Source organism: Aplidium turbinatum, chromosome 6 (genome assembly GCF_918807975.1).
Source record: "Aplidium turbinatum chromosome 6, kaAplTurb1.1, whole genome shotgun sequence".
Classification (NCBI taxonomy): Eukaryota; Metazoa; Chordata; class Ascidiacea; order Aplousobranchia; family Polyclinidae; genus Aplidium; species Aplidium turbinatum.
In genome coordinates, this window is record NC_137477.1 from 3,625,702 (window position 1) to 3,653,455 (window position 27,754).

Genomic DNA, 27,754 nt, shown 5'->3' on the forward strand with positions numbered 1-27,754 from the left:
TTCTTTCTGTAAATCCTGCACGGCCGATTTGATTCCAAGCACAGAAGCCTCTTCTACTGGGTAGCGAAATGACTGAGCGTCTTCGCCAGGAACATTTAAATTACCAGTGACAGCGTTTCCATTCATATCAAAATAGTTTAGTTTCTGTAATAAGGTACATTTTAGTATTTGGGGCTTAAAATAGGCCAAAAAAAATAACTGCCTTTGTAGGGTAAATCATTGCTTAAAGTTAAATATGTATGCTTCGATAAAGAAACAACTTCTGAAGCTTGTTCGTGTCGTAGTTTTGTAGCCTACATGCCAGCCTGTTTGAACAGTCAACGCAGATCTGGCCACTGAAGTTGAAAGTATTATCCACCTGCCTGGACCATGAGAGAACCTTTTCTGTAAATACGCAAAACTGCCATGATTGGGTCTCGTCTGAAAATGACAACAGTATGATTGGTTAAACTAATTTAGGATTACAAAAAAATATGTTTTCCGGTCAAAAGATTTGGTTGCGAAATAGTCAAAGATTAATATTGTGATTTGCAAAGTCTTGAAACTGAACTTGATTGGTGTTACAAGTTAAATAAATTTAGCACGTTTGACAACTTCAAATTCACTGACAAGAATTGAAGTTTCTTCACATGCGAGACTGGTCGAAGAAATGCAGTCAGGACTTGGCCAGAACATAGGCCTAAGTATAGCATATGGGAACTTGTGCAATTGTTTCAGAACTCAAATAAAATGATGGCTGAATGTGAAAAATAAAATCTTAACATGACAAAATAATGCAAATTGTAGCTACGGAAAAATATGCTGGAACAGAGTGACATGCTGGCATCACTAAAACGGTGCATTTGATACCTTTCGCTAACAAGCCGTCATAAAAATCATGGAGAATTTTTTACTTCTGATGAAAGAATGAAGTACTGATTACCAACACTAGCTTTTAAAACATTTACATGAGCCTGGAAGAGGACGTCTTAAAAGCCCTGATTGAGGGACAACAAGATCCGCCATTTTTACATTGATCCAACGTCAGTAGACGTAGAAATAACCGTTTATGCTGTCTGGGTTGAAGGCGCCCGCCAGTAAGGTTTTGCTGCAAGATGACAGATTTAAGGTTGATTCGTTTCCAAGGTACTTTTATTGTCCGCGTGTTATGAAATGCACAACAAAAATAAGACCCAGTTTGGAAATAGTCATTAAGACGTTGATTCAGCGTCATACTGCGTAAAATCAGCGTAATATAACCAACTGGTTACACCGTTTTGCACATGTAGTATTTACAAAAAAAACGGTTTTAATATCGCTCGTATGTTTTTAGGGGCAAAAAAATATTACTCACAAGTGACGAAAACAAACGTTTTTCTACATTATATCAACGTCTGCTGACCTATCAGGTCAGCGCAGAAGGGGGAAATTGACAACGCGGAACAAAAGCTAAAAATCGCACGAAACAAAACAATGGGCAACACCGAACACAGCTAATTAACAAAACAAAATGCGACAGTAGCTCACTTAGAACTGAAATGGACTTTAATGTACAACTGGGCTGAAACCACGACTGGAAAGTTTCATGCACGGTACATAGAGATTTTATATATACACATGTCGTGAGTGGTACTACAACACTGGAAAGACCGTGTGAGCAAATCTGCCTTTTTATATTGATCCAACGACTACAGATGTTTATTCAATGGCAAAAAAGGCAGATTTGCTGGCCGCGACAAGTTTTAAATTGAATACTAGAAGTTACAATATTATTGTAGCACAATCCTTATAAAGTGCATAAAAATAATCGCAAATGAATTCGCGCGGCATATCAAGTTCCAACGGTTAGAAGTCGATTTGGAAACGAAATAATTAAAGTGGAGTCCTCTAGCTCAGGAAGAAAATCCTTAACAAACTACACTAAAAAGCGTTTAGAAATTTGAGTAAAACCTTCTTCCAAATTTAAATCTCTTCCCGACACGCTGATGACAAGTTACAAATGGCACACCATACATGTGGGGAAAAACCAACCGACTTCGGCTGGTTCTATCTACGGCGAATACCCAGGTTCTATTGTCCAACCTACTGAACAGCCCAACAAACCTCGGATAGGTCAAAGCTACACAGCTCACAAGTGAATAGATATGTGAAAAGCAATTTTTTAAAGATACAAGGAAAATATTGGTAACACGTAACTTCGATAAGACATGTTGAATGACACATCGCCATGGCCTCATATTGTCGCGTCATACAGTGCATGCGTCGATTGCAATGGCGCAACTACGGTGAAAAAGTGAGCGGGTAATAATTCACCAAGATCGTTGATTAAGAGAACATGGCGGTTCACAAGTTGAACCTACAATGAGTCACCGCATGAGGTCGCCATCTTCTTTCAGTGACTAAGTGTTGCTAGGAGATGAAACAAAGCGGCGCGTCATCACTTTGCATTGAATGTAAACAATTAAAAACAATAGCAATGTAATTGGGAGAGAAAACATTAGCAATTTTAAAGAGATTTTAAAATTCCAAACCTTGTTACAAGGACGAAGTGGACAGGACCATGGGGGAAACCTAAAAGTGCACGAGGAGATTTTTAACCAACGATGCAATTGTAAAGTTATGAAGAGGCTTACTGGGAAAAGAAACAAAATCCCTTATTTCGGCAAGTAAGTCTTCAACTGTCAACCTCTTAACACAACGAAAGATTATCTAAACCTTTCCACTTTTCATGAAGCTTAGCTGTACAAGGTAAATGCAAACAAAACAACAGTGCAGGTTAATTCGACAAAAGCGATTCCAACCGAGTGTTTTAAAGCAAAGGTGCCCCCATCTTTTGCATGCACTCCTTCTGAGCCAAGAGTGCATAATAAACACTAGCTTTCATTCAAATCTTAACTTCAAGAAATAAGATTCAAGACAGACAAAACGTCACAGCAGCTGAAAATTTTCTCCCAAAACACTTTGCACCACGTGGGTATGCTGTTGTGGAAAGGACAGAGCAAGGGCAACACCCATACCTGATTTCAACGACAACACCTGGAATCACCATTTTACGTACATAAAAAGGGTTTCGATGAAAGGTTCACACTGTACACAGCTTGTGGATACGGAAGCTGTAGCATTCAAAGGCGCCATGTGAGTTTGCCTAATCAGAAAGCACTTGTATCTGAAACATTTCAGTCCAGGTCAATGGGTCCGACTTCTTCCGCGTGAGCAACTTACAATGCTTGTTATGTCCGAACAATGCAACTATCCGTATTGTAAGCTAACGCTCAGGGCTGCTTTGGAATTAACAATGTTCATGGTTATAAAAGATATACAATTATCAGGCGGGCGAGTAACCGTGTTTATCTGTAAACCAAATAGAGCACAATCAACTATTCGTTGATATATGCCCAATACTTGAGATCAACTATTCGTTGACTGACACTAAATCTATTCAGCCAATTGTAAAAGTGACCCATATCAAGGTAACAAACATATGAGGAGCATCCATGTTGTCCGGCAACAATTGCATATATGACACAGACGCAATAAGGTCGTCTTGACCCAATTTTGGTGGCTTTAAATCACTCTTGGCCGAACCCTTCGGTTTCTTCTATTGCAAAATTAAGCTTTTCTTCGAGTTGTTCCTTGCTTTTGTACGGAGGCAGATCCAACCGGTTAAAACTGGAAGAAACAAGAATTACGTAATTGTTTATTAGATCATGAGCTAACAATACCCAGCAACACCACGACACTGTCATGATGCAAAAGAAAACAAAAATCTGAAATCCTCTCGCTACAAATACTGAGGCTCTGCTTAGCACCTGAAAGATTGATGGGCATTGGATTCAAATTTGAAATGTTACAGAAAAATTTACAAATAGGCTAACGACATTGCCTTGATTAAATACCTTAAGTCTTATAAGATGAGATGTTCATTCAGCATAAAGAAGCCAGCATTTGCTTTTAAACAAGTTTAAACATAATAATAAATCTTCTAGGTCCTTACCAAGTATGGCTTCGAGGGAGCCACGTTTCCTTTCCGACTTTCTCGATGCAAAACCGTTGCGGTCCATTGCTTCCTGTGATGCATTGACATCTCATTGTTTCGTCATAACATGCAAGTGATGACCCAGCAAGCCAAAGATGCTGCTGTTACGTCGTTTTAACATTACTGTCAAATCACACAGCTTAGCTTTCTCAGGCACAGAAGAAGCAATTTAAAGACGCAATTGTAATGCAATACTTCTCATCAATCAGATTGCGTTGTTTTGATGATGTCACATAGGGTCTATGGAAACTCATGTTCAAGCTATCATAACCTGTTTTGGATTAAAATTTAGATACAAATTGTTTCAGACGGTGCAGTCACCCCTGGAATACGGTTATAGGTAAATTGTTCGTAAACAGTTTTTCGTAAAACAATTGTTCGTAAACAATTGTTCGTAAAAGCAATTCTTCGTAAAGCAATTCTTCGTAAAGCAATTCTTCGTATACATCAATTCTTCGTATAGGTGAATTGTTCGTAAACAGGTGATAGGTGAATTGTTCGTGAACAATTTTTCGCAACAGCAAGGTTTGTCTTACAATTTCCGATGAAGGTGCATAATGCAAATTTTCCTGAATAACCAAGTTACGAGACATAAACAAATAAGCACAATGAAAAAGCGCATTTTTTGTTATTTATTGGAATACAACAATTGTCTGTGTTTAGCAATTCTTTGCTAACACTACCAATACTACTTTAAGTAACTTCGTACAAATTGTCCACAAGCCAAGTTTAGTATGAAGTATTGTGTGCAATTCCACGCAAGTAGGCTAATCACAAATTTCATCATCTTGAAAGTCTTGACGCCAAGTTCGGACGACTCTAGTTAGTCTTTCTGCACTGTCCTTGTACTTCTTCTTTGGAGGGGGTCCTGCCTGGCCACTGACATACTGTTCAATGCGAACCTCATTTAGGTTTTGCTCTCGCTTGATTGCAGATATGAACTTCTAAATATCTGGATGATTTGCAGATACCTGGAACATGAACCCTCTGTGCCATCCTTCAATGCTATTATTAGTTTTGGGAAGGCCACTGAGGACGCCATCACATTGGAGAACGGCGCCCTTGACGACGATCTGGGCGCCCAACCCAAGTGTCTTCAAAGTAGTCAATTACTGGCTGAGCAACATCTGGTAATACATTCCCATCGTTTTTCTCCAAATGCACTGGCACAAATGGAAGAACCAGCCACGGTGAGTTGAAAGTGGGTACTCTCTGCTTACTGCATTGACCATGGCCATCTCAAAGTCAGTCATGATTGTCTCTGGAACAGCAACAGCAGGTAACAACTCCATGAATGTATGTCCATCTCCTTTTGTCCCCCAGCAGGGCATACACCAGAGGCACTGAAGTGTTTTCCGTCAGTCCGTGTATTGTGTAAAGCTGTTCAAACAGTGAAGGCACTGTCTTGAAGGTGCCGTCAGCATACCAGTGCTTTGAACGGGCAAGGAGCTGCAGATTTCTTTCAGTGGCACAATTATGTGTTTAAGCACAATTAGCACATCTCTAGCATATAGGCTACCCTAATTGATTGTTCGTAAACAATTGTAACTGTTTTTTAAAAAAAAAGCTGTAGCCTAACTTTTATGAACATTTGTTTACGAACAATTAGTATTACCGTCAATTGCATGCCCGAAGAATTGCTTTACGAAGAATTGCTTTACGAAGAATTGCTTTTACGAAGAATTGCTTACGAACAATTGTTTTACGAAAAACTGTTTACGAAGAAAACGTCGGACACCCTGGAATACGTACCAAGCAGTTCCGCAAACCCTCCGACCGGAATCCGACAAGTTCCGGTTACAAACTGCAGGAACCTGGCTCGCTTCTCGTTGTCTATTCCACGGATGTACTGCCAGAACCAGACCACCTGGAGGAAATAACAACACAATATAAATGTCGCTTGATGGCGCTATCGCTACACAAACGTGAAAAATACCAAAAAGTGGTTTCAAACTATTGTGGTAAGAATGAGTGCGGCACTTAAGCTTGTCCTGTGAGTGCCAATCACCACTCGTCCGCAAAACACATAAAAACTGTTCAGTTCAAACCGTTGTGGTAAAATATTGAACTTTCTTGAATGGAAGGCATTGCTGGTAAAAATTGTTTATTGTAAAATATTTAGCTGTCTGGAAAGCTATCAAAAGCGACAGCAAGATGCATTGTTCAAGGTTCAAGCTGCCAGCAATTTGCAACGTTACTTTTACATTAGAGAACATTTAACTGATGTCGACAAGCGCTTTCAATTGTTAAAGAAAGCGATACAACTCCTTCTACTGAACTGAGACAATCACAGACAGCAGGTAAGTCGTTTTTTTACGTTGATTCAACGTCTACAGATGTTAATCAATGTAAAAAGCGATTGATTTGCTGTCTGGGATGGAAGAAAATAAAAACCATTGTCAGCAAACAAGCAACCGCAAATAACAGTTTACTTCACAATATTAAAATCTAAAAGCAACGCGTCACATCGCTCTACAGCGATCACAATCTTCTTGGTCGTTCCGGCCTATACAAGAACATCTCAAATACTTCCTTGGTTCGTGTTGTGGGCAAGGGGATTTTATTGGGATAACAACAACTTTAAGAAAAGTCAATAAACTTTTACTCGCTGTGTGACAATCGAAACCACGCAAAGCTCTACCCACTCCCAGCCAATACAAAGACAGTCCCAAGTACTTCCTTGGTAGAAGTGAAATCCCAAGTACTTCCTTGGTAGAAGTGAAATTATTTGTAAACCAGCAACTTTAGCAGAAAGTTCAATAAAGTTTTGCTTGTTATGTGACAATAGAAAGGGAAAGTTAAGAAATTTTAACCCTGCGTCAATCCACTCTTGCATCATAATGCCGATGCCTCTCATAATTGAGCACCGCACTCTAACGATTTCACTCACCTGCTTGCTGCTCTTCGTGTACGTCCGGTAGATGGTGTTCTTCATCCAGTCGTCCACATCAAACTCTTGCATCCCGCAAAGCATCAGCTGAAAGAAGATCAACTTGTTATAAATATTATTATGACTAACCATTGATTTTATGCTGCATGAAAAAAGGAATCTTGGTCCGAAGAAATCGGTTTGATGAATCAAAATTAACAAATAACATTCAGCCGCATTAGAAACGTCGCTGACGCATTTAGTTTATCAGTCCAGCTTGTAATCAGAAGGTCGTCGGTAAGATTCGAATCATTAAGGTCCAAGGGTCAGGGTTGCCAGGTAATCATGTAGAATCTCGGACATTATTAGTCCGAAAGCCGGGAGTTTTAGGAGAAATAATAAAACACGTTTTATTTATGTTCCAGCACTTCACTGATGTCACAGGAAATTAAACACTGGCCACAAGATAAAAAATTAGGTCAATTTAAAATTAGGTCTTTTTTGTCCGAATTTTAGGGTACCTGGCAACTCTGTTATGGGCAACTTACTATCGTTTGGGTGTGGCAAAAAAAATTATTGAAAATCTAACCTCTAGTTCTCTTTCATCGAAATACTGAAGCCACTGCAACGGAACAACTTCGTTGAAACCGTCGAGAAAAGCTTTCGTCTGCTTCTCCACTCCGCGAGAGAATCGCCAGTCGATCATCAGCCTGTGGCGTCACAGATTGGGATAATGAGATTTCTAACGTCATTATCCGAAAGCACTTCACCGGCAAGTGACGAAAAGTGCACGAATCTACTATCTATTAATACAGACTTCACTATTACAGTGCTTGCTATCTCAGATGAAACCGCTCTTGCTTAATTTTAAAATTTAATAGTGCTTCTGAGTCGTCACGTATGGGTTCGATTCCTTGTAGAGAAATTCCCTTTAGTTCAATAGGCAATAGACCAAAGGGCTGTAGGCATTTCTCTTTAGAGCAGCGTATTGTTCAGTGTCGAGATATACAAAAGGCTAATGGAAAATTATTTCGTTCTTGCTTTGCACACAACATTCAGGGAATTGATTCAGGGGCGGTTTCGAGTGGCGAAAGTGCTAGCCCTTGCAGAGCGCTACAATTACGTGCGATGGATGGATGACATATTGCCACAATGCAGCGCAATATAAAAACTACATAGAATTTTTGCAAAAGCATTGTTTTCCACAGCTCACCTTATATATTCTTCCTTGTTTTCCTCCGTGACGGCCATGTCTGTTCCTCCTTCCTTCAACTCAACTGTGTCCACCTTTCCTAGAACTTCCAAGTCCATGGTAAAGTCAAGCTCCAAACCACACTCCTCGATATTGTTGTCTCTGAAAGATGTTTGTTATCATAGAGGTTTCATGTAAACAAAATATTTCCTATTTTTCTTAATCTTTTTTTTGATTCCACATATATTTGCATTGAGCACATGTTGTACGCTGCGATCAGTCGCTAGTATGTTTCGTTTCGAACTCACAACGAACTGTTTCGAAACGAAAACATTTGAAAGAAATGTGTTCTCTCGGCATCACTTCAGTTCTAAACATTTTCATGAGGATATCTTCAAACCACCATCCATTCCTTAGATCTATATCTGGCAGTTAAACAAAAATGTACCGCATTAAAGTACAAGTGAAGATAGCAACGCAGAAGTGAAGGAAATATAACCTAAAGTTATACCACAACAAAAGCAAACATTTTCATAAAAAAGTCACCCCTATCTGGACAGACGGAACGTGCTGAAGATGAACGACTACTGGAAGTGGAAGAAATAACAAATAACAAGTAAAGAAAATATTGAAATCTATGCAACTAAAGCCTCAACCAACCGTATCCAGACAAGAGAATTATAGAACTCCTCATCCACGGATTCTATGTCTTTGATGGTAAGCTTCCTGCTAAGCATCCGCTTGTAGAAAGGCAGTGAGAAGCTGGTGTCGATGAACTTGCCATGGTAAAGAGCCTGGAATGGAAATGAAACATTTTTTCGAGTAACAAAAGGATCAAACAAGTTATTTCCTATAGAAAATAGGAAAAATCTTCAATAGAAAGATGTTTCGGGATGAAGACCAGACCTTTTTAAAGCAAATAAGGATGGAGAGACCTGTACACTCAAATATTTAAACTGAAGTTAAAAGTCTTAGCCCGGTCACGAAGTTTCACTTCTTGAGAAACCAATTAAAGCAACATTTTTTGGCAATTTGCAAATATCTACTATTGTACTTGAACGGTTTCATTCACATACACGTCATCGATGGTGTGGAAAATTGTCGTAAATCCACTGTAATGGCGTTTCACAACAGTTTAGTTAGTACTAATATGGGTGGTATCTTCTTCCACAACTCACCATGGCAATAAAGCGACCGACGAAACGGAAGTAGTGTATGTGGTCGGGGTTGATGGTAGATGCGGGGTTGATCTGCATGGTGTAGTTAGCGGTACCAGCGTACTCGAAGAGGCAGTACATTGGGTTGAGGACCTCGTGGGACACCAAGAAAAACCACTCCCTGAAAATTGTACAAAAATAAACTAAACGAATACTTGAGATTAAATGAACCTTTCTGATCATGTAAACCTAACCCAGGCAAACATGTATTTGAAGTAATCGATTTGCGTCAGTATAAATAGGTGAATTGCTAGCAGCAGTTATGTGCTTCGTATTTTGCACCATTGTATTTTTTATATCAAGAAAATTGAGGCTGTTAACAATGCACCAAAAGCTTACGTAGAATAGACGTTTACAATTACGTCCAATTGCGTTAATGTGCACAACTCTGATATTCAAAAAACCGATATTTGATCGAAATGAGTTGTTTCGACCTGCTGAACATGTGGATTGTGGATCTCATAGACCCAGATATGAAGACATTACTCTGGTTGCAACAATTGGGAGGTGTTGCCTGAATTGCTGCCTCATAAGCAAGAAGAAGAATGAGTTAGTGTAAGTAACGCAAGAAAACATCAAGTTCATCAGTCACGGACAATACCTCGCAACTCCACCGTAATCCAGCCCGTCTTCCCCCTTGAATATGATGTAGAGACGCCTCCGAAGATCGTAAGCTTGCAACCGCATTATTTGTGAGAAAGAATCCTCGAAGATATTAGGTCGTGTAACGTTGATTTTGACATGGCTTGGCAAAGCATTAGACTGCACAAGCAAATAATAAATAATCAGTTAAGAGTAGAGGACAAGATGTTTACATTGAGCTTTTAGTATCCCCTCATAAGTTTCCCTCAAAGTCGTGCGAGACAGAAAGCATGAGGGCAGTTGCGACTTTGCTGGTAATGACCAGGTTCTATGTCATGTAGAAACGACAAAAAAGCGTGCAACGAATTTCCCTTGAACTTTGGAACTGACAGTGAACCAGGAAAACGAAAAACAAATGACAACTTTAAACGTGGAATTCACCAACATGCAAATTTTAATTAAAAACCAAGAAGTTTGTGCTCACTGCTCAGTTCTAAAAAAGTTTTACAAAAAGTCACCAACACGAACTATCGCGCTCTTTGTTTACCTTGTTGAATACCATGCCATTTAGTTCTATACTATAGTGTGAGAGCAGAGTTGCGTACTTGTAGTACATGAATGTCTATACCACAGCGGTACCCGTCCAACGTTGAAAAGCATTTCGCGGCGGCAGACTGTTTCGACATAGCGGACCTTGTTAATACCGCACCAATTGTAGCCACATAGCGACGGCTCAAGTTTATAACAACAAATTATTTGATTATCGTCGTTGTGACGTCATGATGGCTATCCCTCGTCTTCGAGGATGATGGCCTTCGCAATAAAATAAAAGCTAACGGTGAGTTCTTAAATGGCTAATGAGTCCAATCCTGGCTTTAAACGTTCGGTTACATTTGGTATATTTAAGATCCTTTGGAAGAGTTGGTTGTTGGTGTAATTGTCGTTCTTTTCTTTGCATTCATCTTTCTTTTAACCTTTTAGATCTGCTCTTCTCAAACGTGGCAACACCTTCACGAGTGGCAGATCTCCAAAGCAGCCTATCCTCTGCGGTTTCCTCCCAGTTTGTGTAATTGATGTTACACATTTTAAGATTACTCTTCAGTGAGTCTTTATACCGCTTCTTTTGTCCACCTACTGAACGTTTACCCTTAGCCAATTCCGAGTAGAACATTTGCTTAGGGAGACGCTGATCTGGCATTCGCACTACATGCCCGCACCATCTGAGTTGATTTCGAATAATGCGGGACTCAATGCTTACTGTTTCAACCTCTTCTATTTGAGCTGAAGCTATCCATTAGAGTCCTAACATTCCAGGTTCCAAATTTCAGTTACATATTTCATTACCACCACTAACGTGTCGGGTCCGCACTAGAAACTTCCAGCTTTCACTTGCCTGTTCCCGTTATGCATTATCGATCGCCGTTAGGTTTGAGTGTCTTGCGAAGACGCCTGTGCGTGAATTGATTAGCGTGGACTTGATGGCGCACACTCAACAAGCACACATAAACTTGACAAAGCCATCAGCTTTATCCAATGGCAAGGCAAGCCAAGACGATTGGAGCTGGTGGCATGCTGCAGCCTTCATCCGCCTTCACAGTCGTTGAGCCTGGCTGGCTTCATCCGCCTGTTCCGCCGTTGGGGACTTGGGTACTTTGGACTACGTTTTGTTTAGTATTACGTTTTGTGACGTCATAAGCCCCACCTGACAAAGATATCGGAACTGGCCCAGCTTCCATTTAAAGCTCCTCTCGTAGGCGATTGGAACTCCATAAGAACCTGTTCTTCTGCAGAGGAAAAGCAACAAGCATTTATAATTCTAAAGAAGTTGAAGTCTATTTATTGAAGCAAATATAATAGCCTACCACGCCCACCGTGTACTGTGACATGTGAATGTATAATACCATTGGCGTACGGTATATACGGAGGAGAGTATACCCTTCAAAGTAAACGAGGATACATCGTCACACTAAAACTAAATGTGCCATGTTTGCCATACTGTAGTTTTACGGTAGTTTTGAGAATTTACTTTCGGAAGCCGAATCGCTACGCATCTATTGCACATAATTTTAGAAAAATGTTTGTCTTTTGGACTGATACACCCAATTTAAAAACAGAATATTTTGAAATTTCACTCATAAACATTGCACAAGGAATAATGGAATATAAGACAAACCCTGATGACTTGGTCCCGGATCTTGGGTCAGTGAAGGTTGTTGTTTTATCATTATGGTCCACAAAGTATCGGATCCCTTCATTGGTGAACCTCATCTCCCATCCTTGAGGAAGAGGAGCCTCGTTGACCATCCTGAAGATCACGTCAATTTTCATCAAACCAACACCAGATGAGGTTTACTTAAACTTTTTGATTGTGGGAATGTTTGTGGAAATGTTCAAATTGAGAAAATCTCAGAGTCCGAATCGATCTCGTTTGAATTGTCCCAGGCCCTGACGACAGGTGTGTAGTCGAAGGCGCACACGCAGTCACCATTGTTGTGTCATATTCATCCGCGTACCTCTTATGCACGAAAAGTGAAAGAAAAAGGGTATTTTCAAAATATTATTGGTGGATAGATGACATGGAGAGAGGGGAGGGGGTAGAGACAATTACTGCAAAGAAAAAATCGACCCCATTTGTGGGGACAAAACCAAATGTGGAGATAAAGACGACACAGCCGCACGAACAACCCAAAGCGAGAGGCCAGCCAGGTGGGAAATCCCCTTTCGCATCGATTCAAAGTCTGCAGAGAAATTGACCAAGCGGCCATAAATATAATGGACACAGCGAGCTACCAAGCCAGTCAATGGAGATGAGGTCTTTGAATGACTCAGTGAGTACAACGTAGCACTAACATTAAATAATGATAAAACTGTGCAAAACTAGATGCTCCACGAGTTTTAAAATAAAAATCTTGCATTGTGGATGTTACCCAAATGCTGCCCTTACTTCTGTCTGTATGCAAACATTCATCCGCAAAGCAGTCGCTTGCCAAATGTTATAACCAGCTCAAGACTATTATGCAAAAAACAAAAACTATCCTAGGCCGAGATACGAACCCTTGAGTCCTTGGATCTTCCCATTGCGTAGTTCTGGTGTTGTGGTTGACAAAGTACACCCGGCCGTTTGCCTCCATTCGTCGCTCTGTGAAGCGGGATAGACATGAGTTGCAACAATGTCTCATGTCGTTATAACATCCCAGAATGTTGGTACAACCAGAAATCAAGTAAAGAAATTATATTAAAGGAAAGGATCAACAGGTAAAACTAAAAAAAGTTCATCCTCAAATCCGAACATTTTCCTTCTAATCTTAACTCTGACATGTCTTCATACTTCTTTGTGAAGGCTTTGAACCATTGACGCAGGCACGGTCACCGAGGTTAACAGTTTGAGGTTGTAATTAGCAATGCAAGTTGGATAAACTAAACTGGGTTTTAGACAAATTGTAAATAACTTCAACTTGAGAAACTGAAATTGTTACAGCACTTACCCCAACCCTTGGGCATCTGTCCTAACCCATCATCAGCTTGGGGGGTAGAGGATGAGGAGGCAGTCGAGGATGAAGCGGAGGGGGCCGCAGACTCCCCGGATTGACCAACTAAGAATCGCTGATTGAACGCCTAAAACATTTAACAGAGTGTTTGTGCCATTATAGAACGTTGTTATAAAATTTACCATAGCCGATGCGGCCTTTGATAAACTAAATGCTCAGATCGTAAGTTTTTCCAGAGCTCCCTATATTGTGCAGTGTTTCAAAGCTTCCAACACTAAACATTAGTAAAGCTTTTCCATTGAAACATTTATGGGTACTGTGCAGCAGCGGTTTGATCCTGCGTTTGAGGATGTAGCATCACAAACCAAGGCAATAGTACACAAGACTACGCAAACAATATTTGCGCGAGGATTAGAGGTGTCCGAAATTAATTCATTCTTATAGAAGCAAAATCGTTCACTCGAAAATTAGACACAAGACGAAAATACAAACTAAAATATTTGAGTTGAAAGTAACCAAAATTCGTTTGGAACGTCTTGGCGCAGTAAACTGATGTTACTGACGAACTTTCCTGCCAGATGCTTAGTCAAGTAAAATTACTGATTTGACTGCAGTTTAGTGACTTGCTCGTAGGGCAGTTTATCGATATACCGTAACCATAAATAAACTCTCAAAAGGCGCTTGTTAGAAGCAAGCTATTTGGTCACAGTAATCACACCACACATGCATTTGAGAATTCTGAAATCACTTTAGTTAAACAATGTTTTCCAAACACTATCTACTATTTTCATTTTAGCAGGTCAATTTACAGCAAACCTTTATGACTACCGTAATATTGGAGCCTGCACACAAACAGTTACCTGGCAACCCCAGCATAGAATTTCTTATAAGATAATTAGCGTAATTGTATGGTAGAGACTTCTCCCACCATGCGGAAAGTTAACACGGATAATTATGACCACTAGGAGAATCAAAACCACTGTGTTCTTAACACCGAAGGATGTCGCATTTATCTACAAACTGGATGAATTAATTGTTACAAACAAACATCAAGCTGGGCACCTGTCTTTGGTTGTGCATGTTCTCTCTCTGGTTTCTCCAGTCTGTGAAGTTCTGCACTCTTTGTAGCGTCGGTCGCTGCCAAGTCGTCGAGCGAGTGTTGTGATCAACGTAATAAATCCTCTGTCTATTGTCCAACCTTCGTTCCCAGCTAAAGATCAACAGAGCAACCGTTACAAGACCTTTCAGTTATATGGCTACGGGAACGTTAGTTCGACACCCAACCAGGGCATGGATACGTGGATACGGTGTGAAACACTTTCAACAACATAATTACCAGTTGGGAGCTTTTCAAGAATTTTTTTTTAGGTAAATTAACTTCACCCAGTTTGTTTAGGCGTAAAACTTTGCGTATTTAACTTAATTTTTTTGACAAAATAATGATGGAAGTTGACCGTCTGATGTTGGCCATGAAGATAACAAAACCACTGTCGTATCAATCCCTTCACTTCATGACACAGCCACGTCTCTAACCATTACTTACCCTTGGGGCAAAGGCTCCGGCCGCTCCCAAGTGGTCGTTTTCGTGTTATGGTCGACGTAATAAATCCTGCCCATTCTGTCCACCCTCATCTCCCACCTACAGAAAGGCCGATAATAAGACGGAGAATAAATTCTTAAGGTAGTTTTGATAACCATATAAACAAAAAAAACCGTTGTGCATTGAATGTACCACATGTCACCACACAATATGTAAGCAATACTTCAAACAAATCAATTCCGTACAAACTGAAAATCGCATAAAAGCATGAATAAACAAATAAAGTTTAATAAACGTTAATGATTAAGCTAATTTACCCTTGCGGTAACGGAGGTTGTTGGGAATTTCCTGGTGGTGCCACAACAGATGAAGTTGATGAAGACACCGATGCTTCATTGCTAGAACCAGTCTGTGGGGTAGGAGAAACTCTGGGAGAGGGTGAAGCTCGAGAAGTGCTTGGAGCCATATGATTAGACGGTGATGGCAACACTGGAAATGATATAACGTGGAATTAAAGGAATGCTCACGTTATTTCTAGCTTGAGGTGGCTTGTCAAGAAATATAGCTGGGCTGACCATCAGGAAATGAAGGAAACATGTTTGCTGAAGCAAAATGGTCAATCAAAGGACAAAATGATCGTTCGTAACCATAAAATCCTCAGCTTTAACAACACAACCTTCTAATAATTTACAAGAGCACAATAACAGGAAAGCGCGAAACGACTATTCATAGTCTTTGAATTAAACAGAGACCTAGTGAGACATGCAAGCAATAATCTGCTGTAGTAGTAATTGCAAAAGAAAATCCCTTCAGGAATCAAGTCATCTGTGTTCATTCAATAACTTCATCGCGCACGGGGAAAGCAAATTCAAGTTCAAATCGGAAAATCTTTCGATGATGTTTTGTGTACAAGAAAAATCAAACTGGATAATAAAAATACTGATTTCTGAAAGAAACCGGTTTTCCAGTCGCTAGCCATGCATTATTGCGTAACAGATGTTTTCAACTTCTCGCTAGCAAGTGCCAACATAAAGCAAACTTTATAATACCGTCGATGACACAATTTCACAGCAATGACCGCGCCGTTACTGGGAGCTAAAACCATGTTAAGTCACTGCACCATTCTGTTTGCCTTTCTCTTTATAATATTCAAATATTTAACTGTAGCCACAAAGTAAACATTCAGACCTGGTGTTGCTGGAGCAAGCCTGTGAGGCTGAGAATTGGGTGGAGATACCGCAGGACGATGGCTGTTTGAAGCCGTGGCTGGTTGAGTGTGCGGTCGGTCGTTATTCTGTGATTCTCTGCGATAAAAATATTCTAATAAGCCTGATTTAGTTTAGATCATATTTTCACAATATCTATCTTCTACATCTTTTTTCCAATGTCTTAAAGCATGATTTGCAGTAGCACTTAGCTATTACTTCCTGTCGCCCTGTTGAATATTTTTACCACAATCGAGTAACGCATGCCTGAATAATTTAATCAAAAGCATACTTCTTACTCTCCACAAAAAACTAGAAAATGCTGTCTATGTCTCGACTTTTGTAACTTTCGAAACGAGGTAATTTTAGATGTGAAACGGAAGTCTTACGTTACGCCGGTTGTTGGCGATAACTTCTGCCTGGGTGGTGGAACTGGTTTGGTGTTATTATTTTGAGGAGCAGCATTGTTGCTACTGGAGGATCCCGCTGGGTTAGTGATGACTTCTGCAACCAAACAAACAACATTGACATCATAGAAATCGTTTGCACCGTAAATCAAAGTTTGAAAAACTAGTAGAAGTAATAAAAACAGAGAGAGACTGTTCACCAGGCATTTGATAATAAAATTAATTTGCGTTCTTCTGGTGACTATTTACTAGGTTACCTCGTGATGTTAAAGATGATAACTAGCTTTTTTTCTTTCCGACGTTTCGTCAGTCAGCACGACTGACTTTATCAAGGTGGCTAAAACAGGTTAATACAACCTGTTCAGCAACGATGGCACAACACAAAAACATACTGATAAAATGAGTAAAGTAAAGCAGCAAGAATCAGAATTAAAACACGCAACAAGATACCTAGAGGTTAAACTAAATGCAGTAAATGCCTAAAACCAGTAGGCTACTTCCCGCAGCGTAAATTTATCTATCTATTGGGCCACTGTCAAGAAACGTTGAAAAGACATCAGACAAGACAGAAAGCAATGGGACCGCGAAAGAAAGACAGAAAGCAATAGTAGAAGTAAGTTAACCATAACATAAAATAAACTGAAGCAATCGCTCATCACAAATCGGATCTAAGTTACTCCCAATGTCATTATTTAGTTATCTCGTCCAGCTGAGGTACACAACAAGTTACACTTCGTGATTAAAACATAAAGTTGTGCAGCGAAGCAGTGGAAACGTATGCCACGTACGCAAAAAGACTTCAGCGATATACATAGAGCAGCAGATCTTGGCTCAATGCTCAATCACATGCAAATGGGCATAAAGACTGGTTTCCTTGCTTTCCATTCGACTCTAGTAGAATGTTCAATTAGCAGAGGCAGAAAAATGACCTACCTGGTCGTGGAGGAATGGGAGGTGGGGGAGCAACTCTTGGGGGAATAGGAGGAGCGTCGGATGTTGATCCTGAATCTTCGTGGTTGTTTTGATCTGAATAACAACCAAGTTATTACAAAGGCTACCTGACAACACACAAATTCAACAAACAGCAATCAAGACAGCAGCCTCGAGCCGAAACAACGACACACTGACTTCAACACCATTCGTCATATCACATGACTAGAGAACAGTTTTCCAAAAGCAAGTGTAAACCGCTACAACCACAGCGCGGAATGGCCCGTTTCGGTGAGTCCGATCCCTATTCGGTTATTTTTTCAATTTTATTTTTAATTATCGGGTACCGTACTACCGTAACCTAATTATCATTGCCGTTTTAGGGTTAGGGGTTAGAGGTTAGGAACTCACCGAATAGTAGCAGACCCACCACAGCGAACCAGCAGCATCAGGCTAAAACAGGTCGTTTAAATCTACGTTTGTGAGGTGAAGGCTCAAATGGATCTTAGGCTCAAATGGATCTTAAAACGCTAATTTCTCTTTCAAAGATGTTTCAATACTACATAACACCGACTTGAGACCCATAACACTTGCAAATTCATTATGAAACTAAAACAATATGACATGTATAATATATAAAATCAGGGTCAAGTCAGCACCACGAGAAGAACATTAACGTGGAAAAACAACTTAGTTTGATGTACCCTAATAAACCACTTCTCTTCATATCCCTACTGCTATAATTACAACACTTGGCGACACTGGGCGAGTTGGCTCAAAATCGCCACTCCTGGAAGCAAATAACCCATGTTGATGCGCAATCTGCTGCAGGCGGAGATGACGACTGATGATGATAATTGCAACATATTGAATGTACATTTGTTTCAAAATTTAGGTTATCAAATTTTGGCAGATGTGTCAGTAAACTGTTGAATTTATCCAAACATTGGGAACCGAGTTTAGCTTTTACACTATCGTACACCAGTTTGAAGTAGGTTCCGATGTTGTAACACAAAAGTGAAACAGCGGCATAACAGCACACAGTAAAACACTTATAATAATATATATGTATACATTCTATAATGCTCAACAATGTTGTGTTGTTGTGCCTTGCCTGTCTATGGAACAAGAAAGCCAACTCTATCCCAAAACTATATTTGTAAAATTGTTTTACTATTTCCTATTGAGCTTTAGTGAAAGCCTATCTAGTATATATCTACCCATTCAATTTAAGTGATGGTGGCACTCAATGGCGGCAGTTAAAACCAGAAAGTCATCATATGACACTACTGCACGTGACTAACGTACGGTAACTCTACATTGGCAAGTAAACGAACATAAAGTTTCATTGCTTTCCTACCACACGTTGCAATGCATGTTTACGTCATATGTGATGGTTTTCTGAGTAGTCTTAACAAAACCAGGATATGGGCAAAATAACATGCAAATTGTCACTACACACGCATTTCCATCAGTTTTTATCTACAATATGACACATAACGGTAGCAATTTATGTCTGGCCTGAAAGAGATAATCTTAAAAAGAAGAAAATTGAATTGTTTCAACGACAATGTAAAATAGTTTTTCATTAAAGTACATATGCTTTTACACAATGATTGATTTGGAACTACACCAGGTTGCTCTGTACACTGCTCTACAGAGAAGATCGATGTTAATTGAAATAATGTACTTAGCGAAGAGTCAAAATGTCAAGTACGGAAGGCAATTGATTAAGTGAGGCCCTTCCTTGCGTGAACATTTACTGGCAATGACTTACAATCAAAAATTTTCCGGTAAATTCTTAAAACAATGTGTGAAATTTATACTTCCTCGGGAATTGACTTTTAAGTTTCCCCAATGTACAGAACCTCAGTGGAAAACAGTTTAGTTTTAGAGTCATGTGTGTGCTTATCTTCAATGAATTTGGTTACCTTATTCCAGAGATATAAATAGATTGTTATATTGTTAAACACTGTCTGATTGGTTACGATTTTACAAAACGAAGGCCTTTCAGTTCAGCTATTAAGATGCTGCATAAATCTTACATATTAAAAAAGAGGATAAGGCGGTTAAAACCCTGATGAACTAAACTAATTGCCAGTGCAACATTATATCCAACAAGCTGTGCACTGTGCAGTGTGCATATTATGTGAATACAGAACAAAGCATTGGAAAAACTAAAATTAACAAATCAATAACGAACTGAAAACTAGCAAACAAAAATTTTATCGGACAAAAGCAAGCAGGTAGTGTTATTTCGGGTCTGCTACTATTCGGCGAGTCCGATTCGGCGAGTCCGATTCGACTAGTCCGATTCGGCGAGTTCCCTATTCGGCGAGAGCCTTTTTCGGCGAGTGCCCTATTCGGCGAGTTTTTGAAATTTTTGAAAAGAAATTATTGGGTACCGTAGCCTAATTATAATTGCCGTTTTTACATCGTTTTAACGTCGCTAAACGTTGAAATCGTGCAGAAAGGAATAAAAATAAAATGTTTGAACTATTAAATTAAAATTCGTCATGTCAATTCAGTTGTTTTTATTTCTGACCATCATATGAAAAACAATACATGTCAACATAGCAAAGGTAGAAGCGACAAAACGCGAACGTTAAAACGTGCTTGTGACCGAAGTAAGTTATTGAGTTGAAAGAAATTTGGCACGAAAATGTTACAAAAAAAAAAAAAAAATCATGTTTATGTCTATAAGTTAGTACTTTTGAATAGTTAAAATGATTAGTTTGGATCAACAAATGTGTGGCCTGCAGCTTGGATTGAAAGGAAATTATCGGGTACCGTAGCCTAGTTATCCCGACCAGCAAAAATTTGTTCCAAAAACACAGTTCATTTTTACATTGTAGTAACAGAATGATAAGGCTAAACAAATGTGTGGCCTATCGTGTTAACGTCGCTAAACGTTGAAATCGTATAGAAAAGGGAGCTTTTGCTGACTAGGATACTTTGAAACTTTCACAGAAGCCTTTCGATTTGTTCCAAGAACCCAGTTAGCCTAACAGTTCATTTTTACATTGTAGTAACAGAATGAAAAGGCTAACCAAATGTGTGGCCTACAGCTTGGATTGAAAGGAAATTATCGGGTACCGTAGCCTAGTTATCCCGACCAGCAAAAATTGCCGTTTTTACATCGTTTTAACGTCGCTAAATGTTGAAATCGTGTAGAAAAGAGAACTTTGCTGACTAGGATACGTTGTGTTGTAAAATTACGTTTAGTCTACATTATGTTCCTACGTTCTGGTTTCCTTGCCTAGAGCGCTTCACGTTGATTGTTTTCTCAGTACGCGTTCAGTTCTCAGGTTAGCGCTCAGTTCTCAGTTTTCTCATTGTGTGAAACAGATCTACTTTGTTCGCTTTATATTTATGGTTTGTGTTTTGTAGGTACACTTCGTTTCTTAGTTTTTTAAAACTCAATAAATGGATGTTACACGTTGAAGCTGAGAAACATTCACAGAAGCCCTAAGATTTGTTCCAAAAACCCATTTAGCATAACATTTGATTTGTACATTGATTCAACGTCTGAATACATTATCTTAAAAATGCAACGTATCGTAGGGCTTCTTTGAATGTTTCTCAGTTTCAACGTATCCTAGTCAGCAAAGTTCTCTTTTCTATACGATTTCAACGTTTAGCGACGTTAAAACGATAGGCCACACATTTGGTTAGCCTTTTCATTCTGTTACTACAATGTAAAAATGAACTGTTAGGCTAACTGGGTTCTTGGAATAAATTTTTGCTGGTCGGGATAACTAGGCTACGGTACCCGATAATTTCCTTTCAATCTAAGCTGTAGGTCACACATTTGTTGATCCAAACTAATCATTTTAACTATTCAAAAGTACTAACTTATAGACATAAACATGATTTTTTTTTGTAACATTTTCTTGGTTTTATTTTTTTTTCATATCTTAAATTTTTCTGAAGGTGTTGCGACCGTGCCAAATTTTTTTCAACTCAATAACTTACTTCGGTCACAAGCACGTTTTAACGTTCGCGTTTTGTCGCTTCTACCTTTTTCTACACCTTTGCTATGTTGACGTGAATTGTTTTTGATATCATGATCAGAAATAAAAACAACTGAACTGACATGACGAATTCAAGCACGTTTTAACGTTCGCTTTTGTCGCTTCTACCTTTGCTATGTTGACGTGTATTGTTTTTGATAGGATGGTCAAAAATAAAAATAACTGAACTGACATGACGAATTTTAATTTAATAGTTCAAACATTTTATTTTTATTCCTTTCTGCACGATTTCAACGTTTAGCGACGTTAAAACGATGTAAAAACGGCAATTGTAATTAGGCTACGGTACCCGATAATTTCCTTTTAAAAATTTCAAAAACTCGCCGAATAGGGCACTCGCCGAAAAAGGCTCTCGCCGAATAGGGAACTCGCCGAATCGGACTAGTCGAATCGGACTCGCCGAATCGGACTCGCCGAAACGGGCCATTCCGTGTTATTTCAGACTTTAGTTACACTGACATAGCAACTAACAGGCGCATAGTACATAATCAAAGCCAGAGTAGCATGCAGTGCAAATAATGACTCAACAATTTCTAACGTCACAACTCGGAAACTTAGTGGCATGTTTCACACAAGAACGCATTTACAGGCAAACGTTTTGAGCAGTGTGCAAACCACAAGGTAGGCCGACTCAGTAAACATGCAATCTTAACATTTGACACCAACACCACTGCGCTGTAAGCTAGCTAGTTTCTGAGCACAAATAGAAAACACTAACATGGATGTTTAATATCAAGGCCTACCCAGTAGAAACCACCCTGCAACAAACCGGGTTTATTCTCCGTAGATGACACTGAGACCAAGCGATGGTTGATCAGGCGTTAGCATGGTGCCATCTCACATGACAACCAAACTGGCAAAACTTACTATTTTTCAGTCAATTTTTGTTGGCAGAAAACATATCAAAAAGCAAGAAAATGGCACAACGTTTGAAAATATATTTCCGCAATATAAACTTCAACCAACATTAGTAACCAAATGCTAAACTAAAACTTCTCATTTAGGAATCCCGTTATTTTATAGGAAAATAGAAGAAGCATCTCACAACACAATGAATTCGCACGTTCCGTCTATCACAATTGAAGTTCTTCATTCTCTAACAAGAACAACCATTATAGGTTAAATTCTAACCATTAAACAACCAATTCTAAACCTGGTGCCTTTTTGTAGACATTTGGTAGCAGTAACCTACACGTTTTCATACAACTCCATAGGCTACCTCACAAGAGTAAACATATGTAAATTGTAACCAAAAGAAAGGGCATATTCTTCCAAAATTAGTCCATACAATTTTTGAGTAAAAAAACATTAAGGCAATCTTTTGTTTCTTTATTGACTAAACAATTTGAGCAAAAATGTAACTTACGAAACCGCTAATTAATCGTTGTCAGATCTTGGCAGAAATATAAATGAACTTTCAGCTCAAACGAAACTACATAAATTGATTTTCCGCATGAGCAACAGCTAATTAAAAGTAGAGTAAAGACGTGAAGCTCCCATCACAGCACTATGTTGCTTGATTCACTATGATGGAATGGAAGTGGAAGTAACGGTGGCTAAAAAGCTAAAGACAACGAGAACAAGTCACCTACAGTAAAACAACCATGCTAAAGTTTGACTAACTAAAATTGTATATACTTCCAGTTGTATTAAAGCACACACACTAGTGTATGTCTGTTTGCGCAAATGTGAAATTTTTTTTTTTTTGAAAATCAGTAGAAAGCCTTCAATACAATTTACTAATATTAAAAAACAAGGCTTAACCAGTGATATTTAATGGTTTTCTCTCAGATTAGTATCTTAAATGCTCTATATTCTGTCCTGCAGATATGAAACCTGATACATTCTTGAGGTACAGTATATACTGTATATTCACGAAGTTATGAGCCCTATGCTGAAAAACCTTACAATAGCATCACAAACTTTTAATTTAACTTATATAGATTGCAAAATCTAAATTCATCAAGGACTGATAGTAAAACCAACATTATTTTCATCATCATTTTCAGCCTGTGGTAGCCCACTAGCCCACTGTTGAGCGAAGCCTTCCCTTTTTCTTGACAGACATAGATGACTTCTCAATAAACAGTCACCTTTCTGCGTGCATTGGGCCAGAATGGGGGTTATGGCCCAACACTCCGCAAATGAACTATGTCAATAAAAAGATTACCTACCGATCCCGGTAGAGCAACAAATAGAGGTCCATCCTTAGCATTATTTTAAGATGGTCGAATTTCTTTGGCTGTTTAGATTGCCAGATAAACATTAATTTTATACCAAAGACAGGCAAGACACAACAATAACACAGGATTGAGCATTACAACAGTATATACTGTATATATATTACATATTTACAAATAGTTCAACATTCAATAGTTCAACATTTGTAACTTAGTCACGCAGTTGCCTTTTCTTAATGTAATTTGTTTTTCGTCTGTCTGTATGTTTTCCACTCTATTGCTTTTAATCGTTGCGTGTTTCTCTATGCTTTTAGTTAGTTGTTTAGTTAGTTAGCTACGGTAGTTACTGTCAAGAAGTGAAATTTATTGTAGTTTGTAAATATTTGCAGATTCCTGATGAGGGCTTAAGTTAAGCCGAAAACGTTTGTTATTGTTGTGCAACTCAACATAAGAACAGCCCAAGCAAAAGCAAGCTTTCAACAAATGAAACCAATTCTTTGCAATAAAAATATCTCTTTCAAAACAAGATCTAGAGTTTTAAAATGCTATATTTATCCTGTTTTTCATTACAACTCTGAAACCTGGAATATTTCAACAAAAATGGCAGAAAAGATTAATGCTTTTGAAATGTGGTGTTTCCGTAGAATGCAACGCATTTCATGGCTGGCAAAGAAAACAAATAAAGAAATTCTACACCAAGTGAACCAAACCAGAACTCTGTTAAAAAGTATGAAAACCAGACAATATAAATTTCTCGGCCATGTAATAAGAAAGCAAAAACTGGAGCATCTCTCTTTAACTGGTAAAATTTTTGGAAAGCGGGCACCTGGCAGACAAAGACAAACACATCTGGAACAATTTAACGACAAAACAGAAACAATCATCCATGCAACATATAATAGGAACATTTGGTCTAATTATTCATCTGAGGCCGTCGATGCCTGGTTCAGGCAAGGCAATTGAAGAAGAAGAAGAAGATTGTTGTGTATTGCTTGTCTTTGGTATAAAAAAGCAAACTCTCTCCCGAAACTATATAAACATTAATTTACCAGTTAACAGTACAATAACAGCATCACCAAATCTTAAACTGAACAGACCAACCTCGGCATACTGTTAAAGACAACGTCAGCAAAATAACCCAAACAAAACACTAAGGGTTGGGGAAATAATCCAATACAAGCGACAAAGACTTCTGTACTATTTTTACCTAAATACTGTGCTAGGCTTCAAAAAATCAATTTTCTTATGTTACGTTTCTAGAATACTTTATCAAGCTTAACTGAACGTAAAAGTTTTTAATAAACACAACGAAGTCAAAAATTTCATAAATCAAAAACGGCAGGTGAGTATCTATAACTGAACCAGTTTCATCAAATTCTTTATCATGGAACAACTAACAAGCCTGTGCGAGGCCAGAGACCTTCATGAACGTTTGTTTCCATTTATATTGGGCAATTTTATCGCTTCGAAACGGCTGTTTGGAAAGATTTCTGAAGCTCAAGCATTGTCTTTTACAAGCACAATTTCTTTCCAGGAAATTTTCCATCAACAATTGATTACGTCTATTCAAAGTTGCCAATTTAACAGCACAATACTCAACTGGTAGTCATGCATCGAACATTGCAACTGGTCAAAGATTAATGGACAATGATACTTTCATACAAAAAGAACAAAAGAAACCAAACCATCGAAAAAGTCCAGAAAGAATCAGCTCACAAGTTCACAACTTTATTGACTAAAAATTAAAAAAAGTGAAAAATCATTCAAAGATTGAGATGAAGATTGACACAAAAATAAAACCAGACAACTATTTCAAGTAATGACGTGCACATCGGTTCAACAAACTGCTTGTATTCTAGCAACGAAGTACCAGAACGATTAAGAAAAAACTTGCTGAAAGTCAGCAGCAAATTAATAATAAAATTGCAATGAAGTTGAATGTATTGATATAATACTAAGTAAGTCAAAACGTATGGCAAGGATTGAAAACAACCACTGTAGCATGCATCCCAATCAGCAAATCATATCGTTTTTACATTGATTCTCCGTCACTAGACGTTGAGAAATATATTTTGCAGGTTGGCAGTCAGGAGCACAGAAAATGTTATATTTTCCTATGTTTAATGACTTAGACATTGATTACACTCTAAGACTAAGTGATTACCTGTTATTCCATTGGTTAAACCTTCTGGATGCTGGTGGTTAGGAGACACCCGAAGCCCATTGAACTGTACTTGAAGTTCGCCGGCGTTAACGCCTTTAGATTCGTTATTCAGGGAAAGATTAACATCAACTTTATCCACTGAAAAACATAGTTTGATAATACAAAAATGTAAATATAAACGACCTGTTTCAACCGGCTTTCGAAACGCAGTTCCCTCGTTATGTGTATTGCACAAATGACAAATCACTGGCACAATATATTGCATTCATGCAATGTTTGTTAAGCAAAATAGCAATATTGAAACATGTTAACAGAGAAAAACAATGCTTATTGCGATGAAAGATAGATATGTTCCACAGACATACATGAGCGATTTGTTCTGTTCCTTTGGTTAAATAATATTGAAATGTTTTACACAACTTGTGTTGAAAGTTACAACTCAAGAAACAATTAGATTAATTAGCCTACTTCGAAGGATTTGTGAAGAAATTCGAACAAACTTACATCGTCCACTGTTTTCTGATAACAATTTCTTGATTTCACATTTGGCAGACCCAAGAAGAACATCAGATTTCACAGAAAAATAATTGAAAACTTTGAATTCCACCACACTTTGGACAGTAACTAACCTGGAAGAACATGTAAAACAATTGAACAATCTGGGCCAACACATTATTTCAGTCTGAAACACAATGGTTTATCAGTTTGATCTGCTTTGTTAACGAGGACAAGAATTTTTATTTAATCTGAACATTCAGATACAAAATCGAAAATTTTCTGACTTCCTTTTCACAGGTCCTATGCATTACATCAATTTCTAATCATTTTTCAAATTTAAAAGTGCAAATTAATCAGTGAAAAGGTTCACTTTTATGCAAGCAACATACTATTCCTGTGACTTATACCACAAAGATATTACAACACACAAAATCTATATTAACTGTCACACAATTGTTTTCAGGAAGTAAATAAATTCCACTTTAAAATATATTTTTCAAGGTATATTGAATCTCATTGCTAGCACTGTCATCTAGAACCATGGTGAAAATATAACTTTTGTTAAGACGGTTCATTGTTTGTAGAAACTAGCATTGAAGACTGAAGAATACAGTTAGGGCATAATTTCAATAAATTGTGCAAGTAGAACTTACAAAGTAAAATTTTCATCCCAAATTGGATTATGAGATTTATTTGCAATTCCAGTCTTTCGAGGTGGCTGCGAATCAACACTGATTGCTACATAAGAATCAGGTGGTTTCGACTGACCAAAAATCCAACTGTTTGGAAGAGACTTTACAGTCCCTCTCAAAACTGAAAAACATTTTTTTTAAATAAGCAATAAAAAGCTATTTTTTCTTAAATAAACAATGTAATAAAATGTACTATAAAACAATAAACATGTCAATTGAAACACCTAGATGGAACACATGATCTGTATTTATCACATATATATTAAATTTAAAGTTTTAAACTCATACTTTTATGACCAAAAAGTTGGTCGTGATATGTTCTGAGCTCACCTTTTATTTGCAATTGTGATAGAAAAGAGTTTGAAGTCTCTGCCATGTCATTCTTGCATGTTGCAATATCTTCAATGAAATAATTATTGTTCTAATCAATAGTTTCCTGTAAAGTTACAAGAATATGGTTCTGATTGAGGCACGGTAGTAGAATGAGGAAAAAAAGAAAACTTCACTGAATACTTTCGGCCCAGGTATAAGCACCTAAACTAGGCTACTTATTTGTTTTATTCCATATCAGCAGCTTTCTGTTTTAAGAACCCCCATCAAAGGGTTGGGTTTGATTGACTCCAGTCCATTAAACATGCAAGCAATCACCAGAGCTCATCAATTTGAAAACATATTGGGCGTATTCTCTACTCAGCTTTTTTTTAGTCACTTCAAACAAAATTATAAAATCCAGAAACTGGA

General features: G+C 38.3%; 1 protein-coding gene across 1 annotated transcript; it reads right to left on the reverse strand.

The window, feature by feature from the left end:
- Positions 1–1,126: 1,126 nt before the first annotated feature.
- On the reverse strand, positions 1,127–27,450 carry LOC145772197 (NEDD4-like E3 ubiquitin-protein ligase WWP2). Its single transcript, XM_082584045.1, has 23 exons — positions 27,344–27,450; positions 26,975–27,134; positions 26,328–26,452; positions 25,824–25,961; positions 17,449–17,541; positions 16,498–16,612; positions 16,092–16,207; positions 15,221–15,392; positions 14,907–15,002; positions 14,426–14,573; positions 13,361–13,490; positions 12,930–13,014; positions 12,049–12,180; positions 11,578–11,659; positions 9,895–10,055; positions 9,255–9,414; positions 8,737–8,870; positions 8,098–8,238; positions 7,474–7,594; positions 6,906–6,992; positions 5,768–5,882; positions 3,974–4,046; positions 1,127–3,648 (listed from the first exon to the last, which is right to left on the reverse strand). The coding sequence occupies exons 1-23, from the start codon at positions 27,387–27,389 to the stop codon at positions 3,549–3,551; spliced, it is 2,730 nt and encodes a 909-aa protein (XP_082440171.1). The 5' UTR covers positions 27,390–27,450; the 3' UTR covers positions 1,127–3,548.
- Positions 27,451–27,754: the final 304 nt, after the last annotated feature.

Excerpts from the sequence above, each read along its gene's own strand:
- LOC145772197 (XM_082584045.1), bottom strand. The coding sequence starts at position 27,389 with ATGGCAGAGACTTCAAACTCTTTTCTATCACAATTGCAAATAAAAG. Across the intron at positions 4,047-5,767 it reads AGGGTTTGCGGAACTGCTTG|GAAGCAATGGACCGCAACGG; the intron begins GTACGTATTCCA and ends AATGCATCACAG. Across the intron at positions 3,649-3,973 it reads CTCCCTCGAAGCCATACTTG|TTTTAACCGGTTGGATCTGC; the intron begins GTAAGGACCTAG and ends TGTTTCTTCCAG.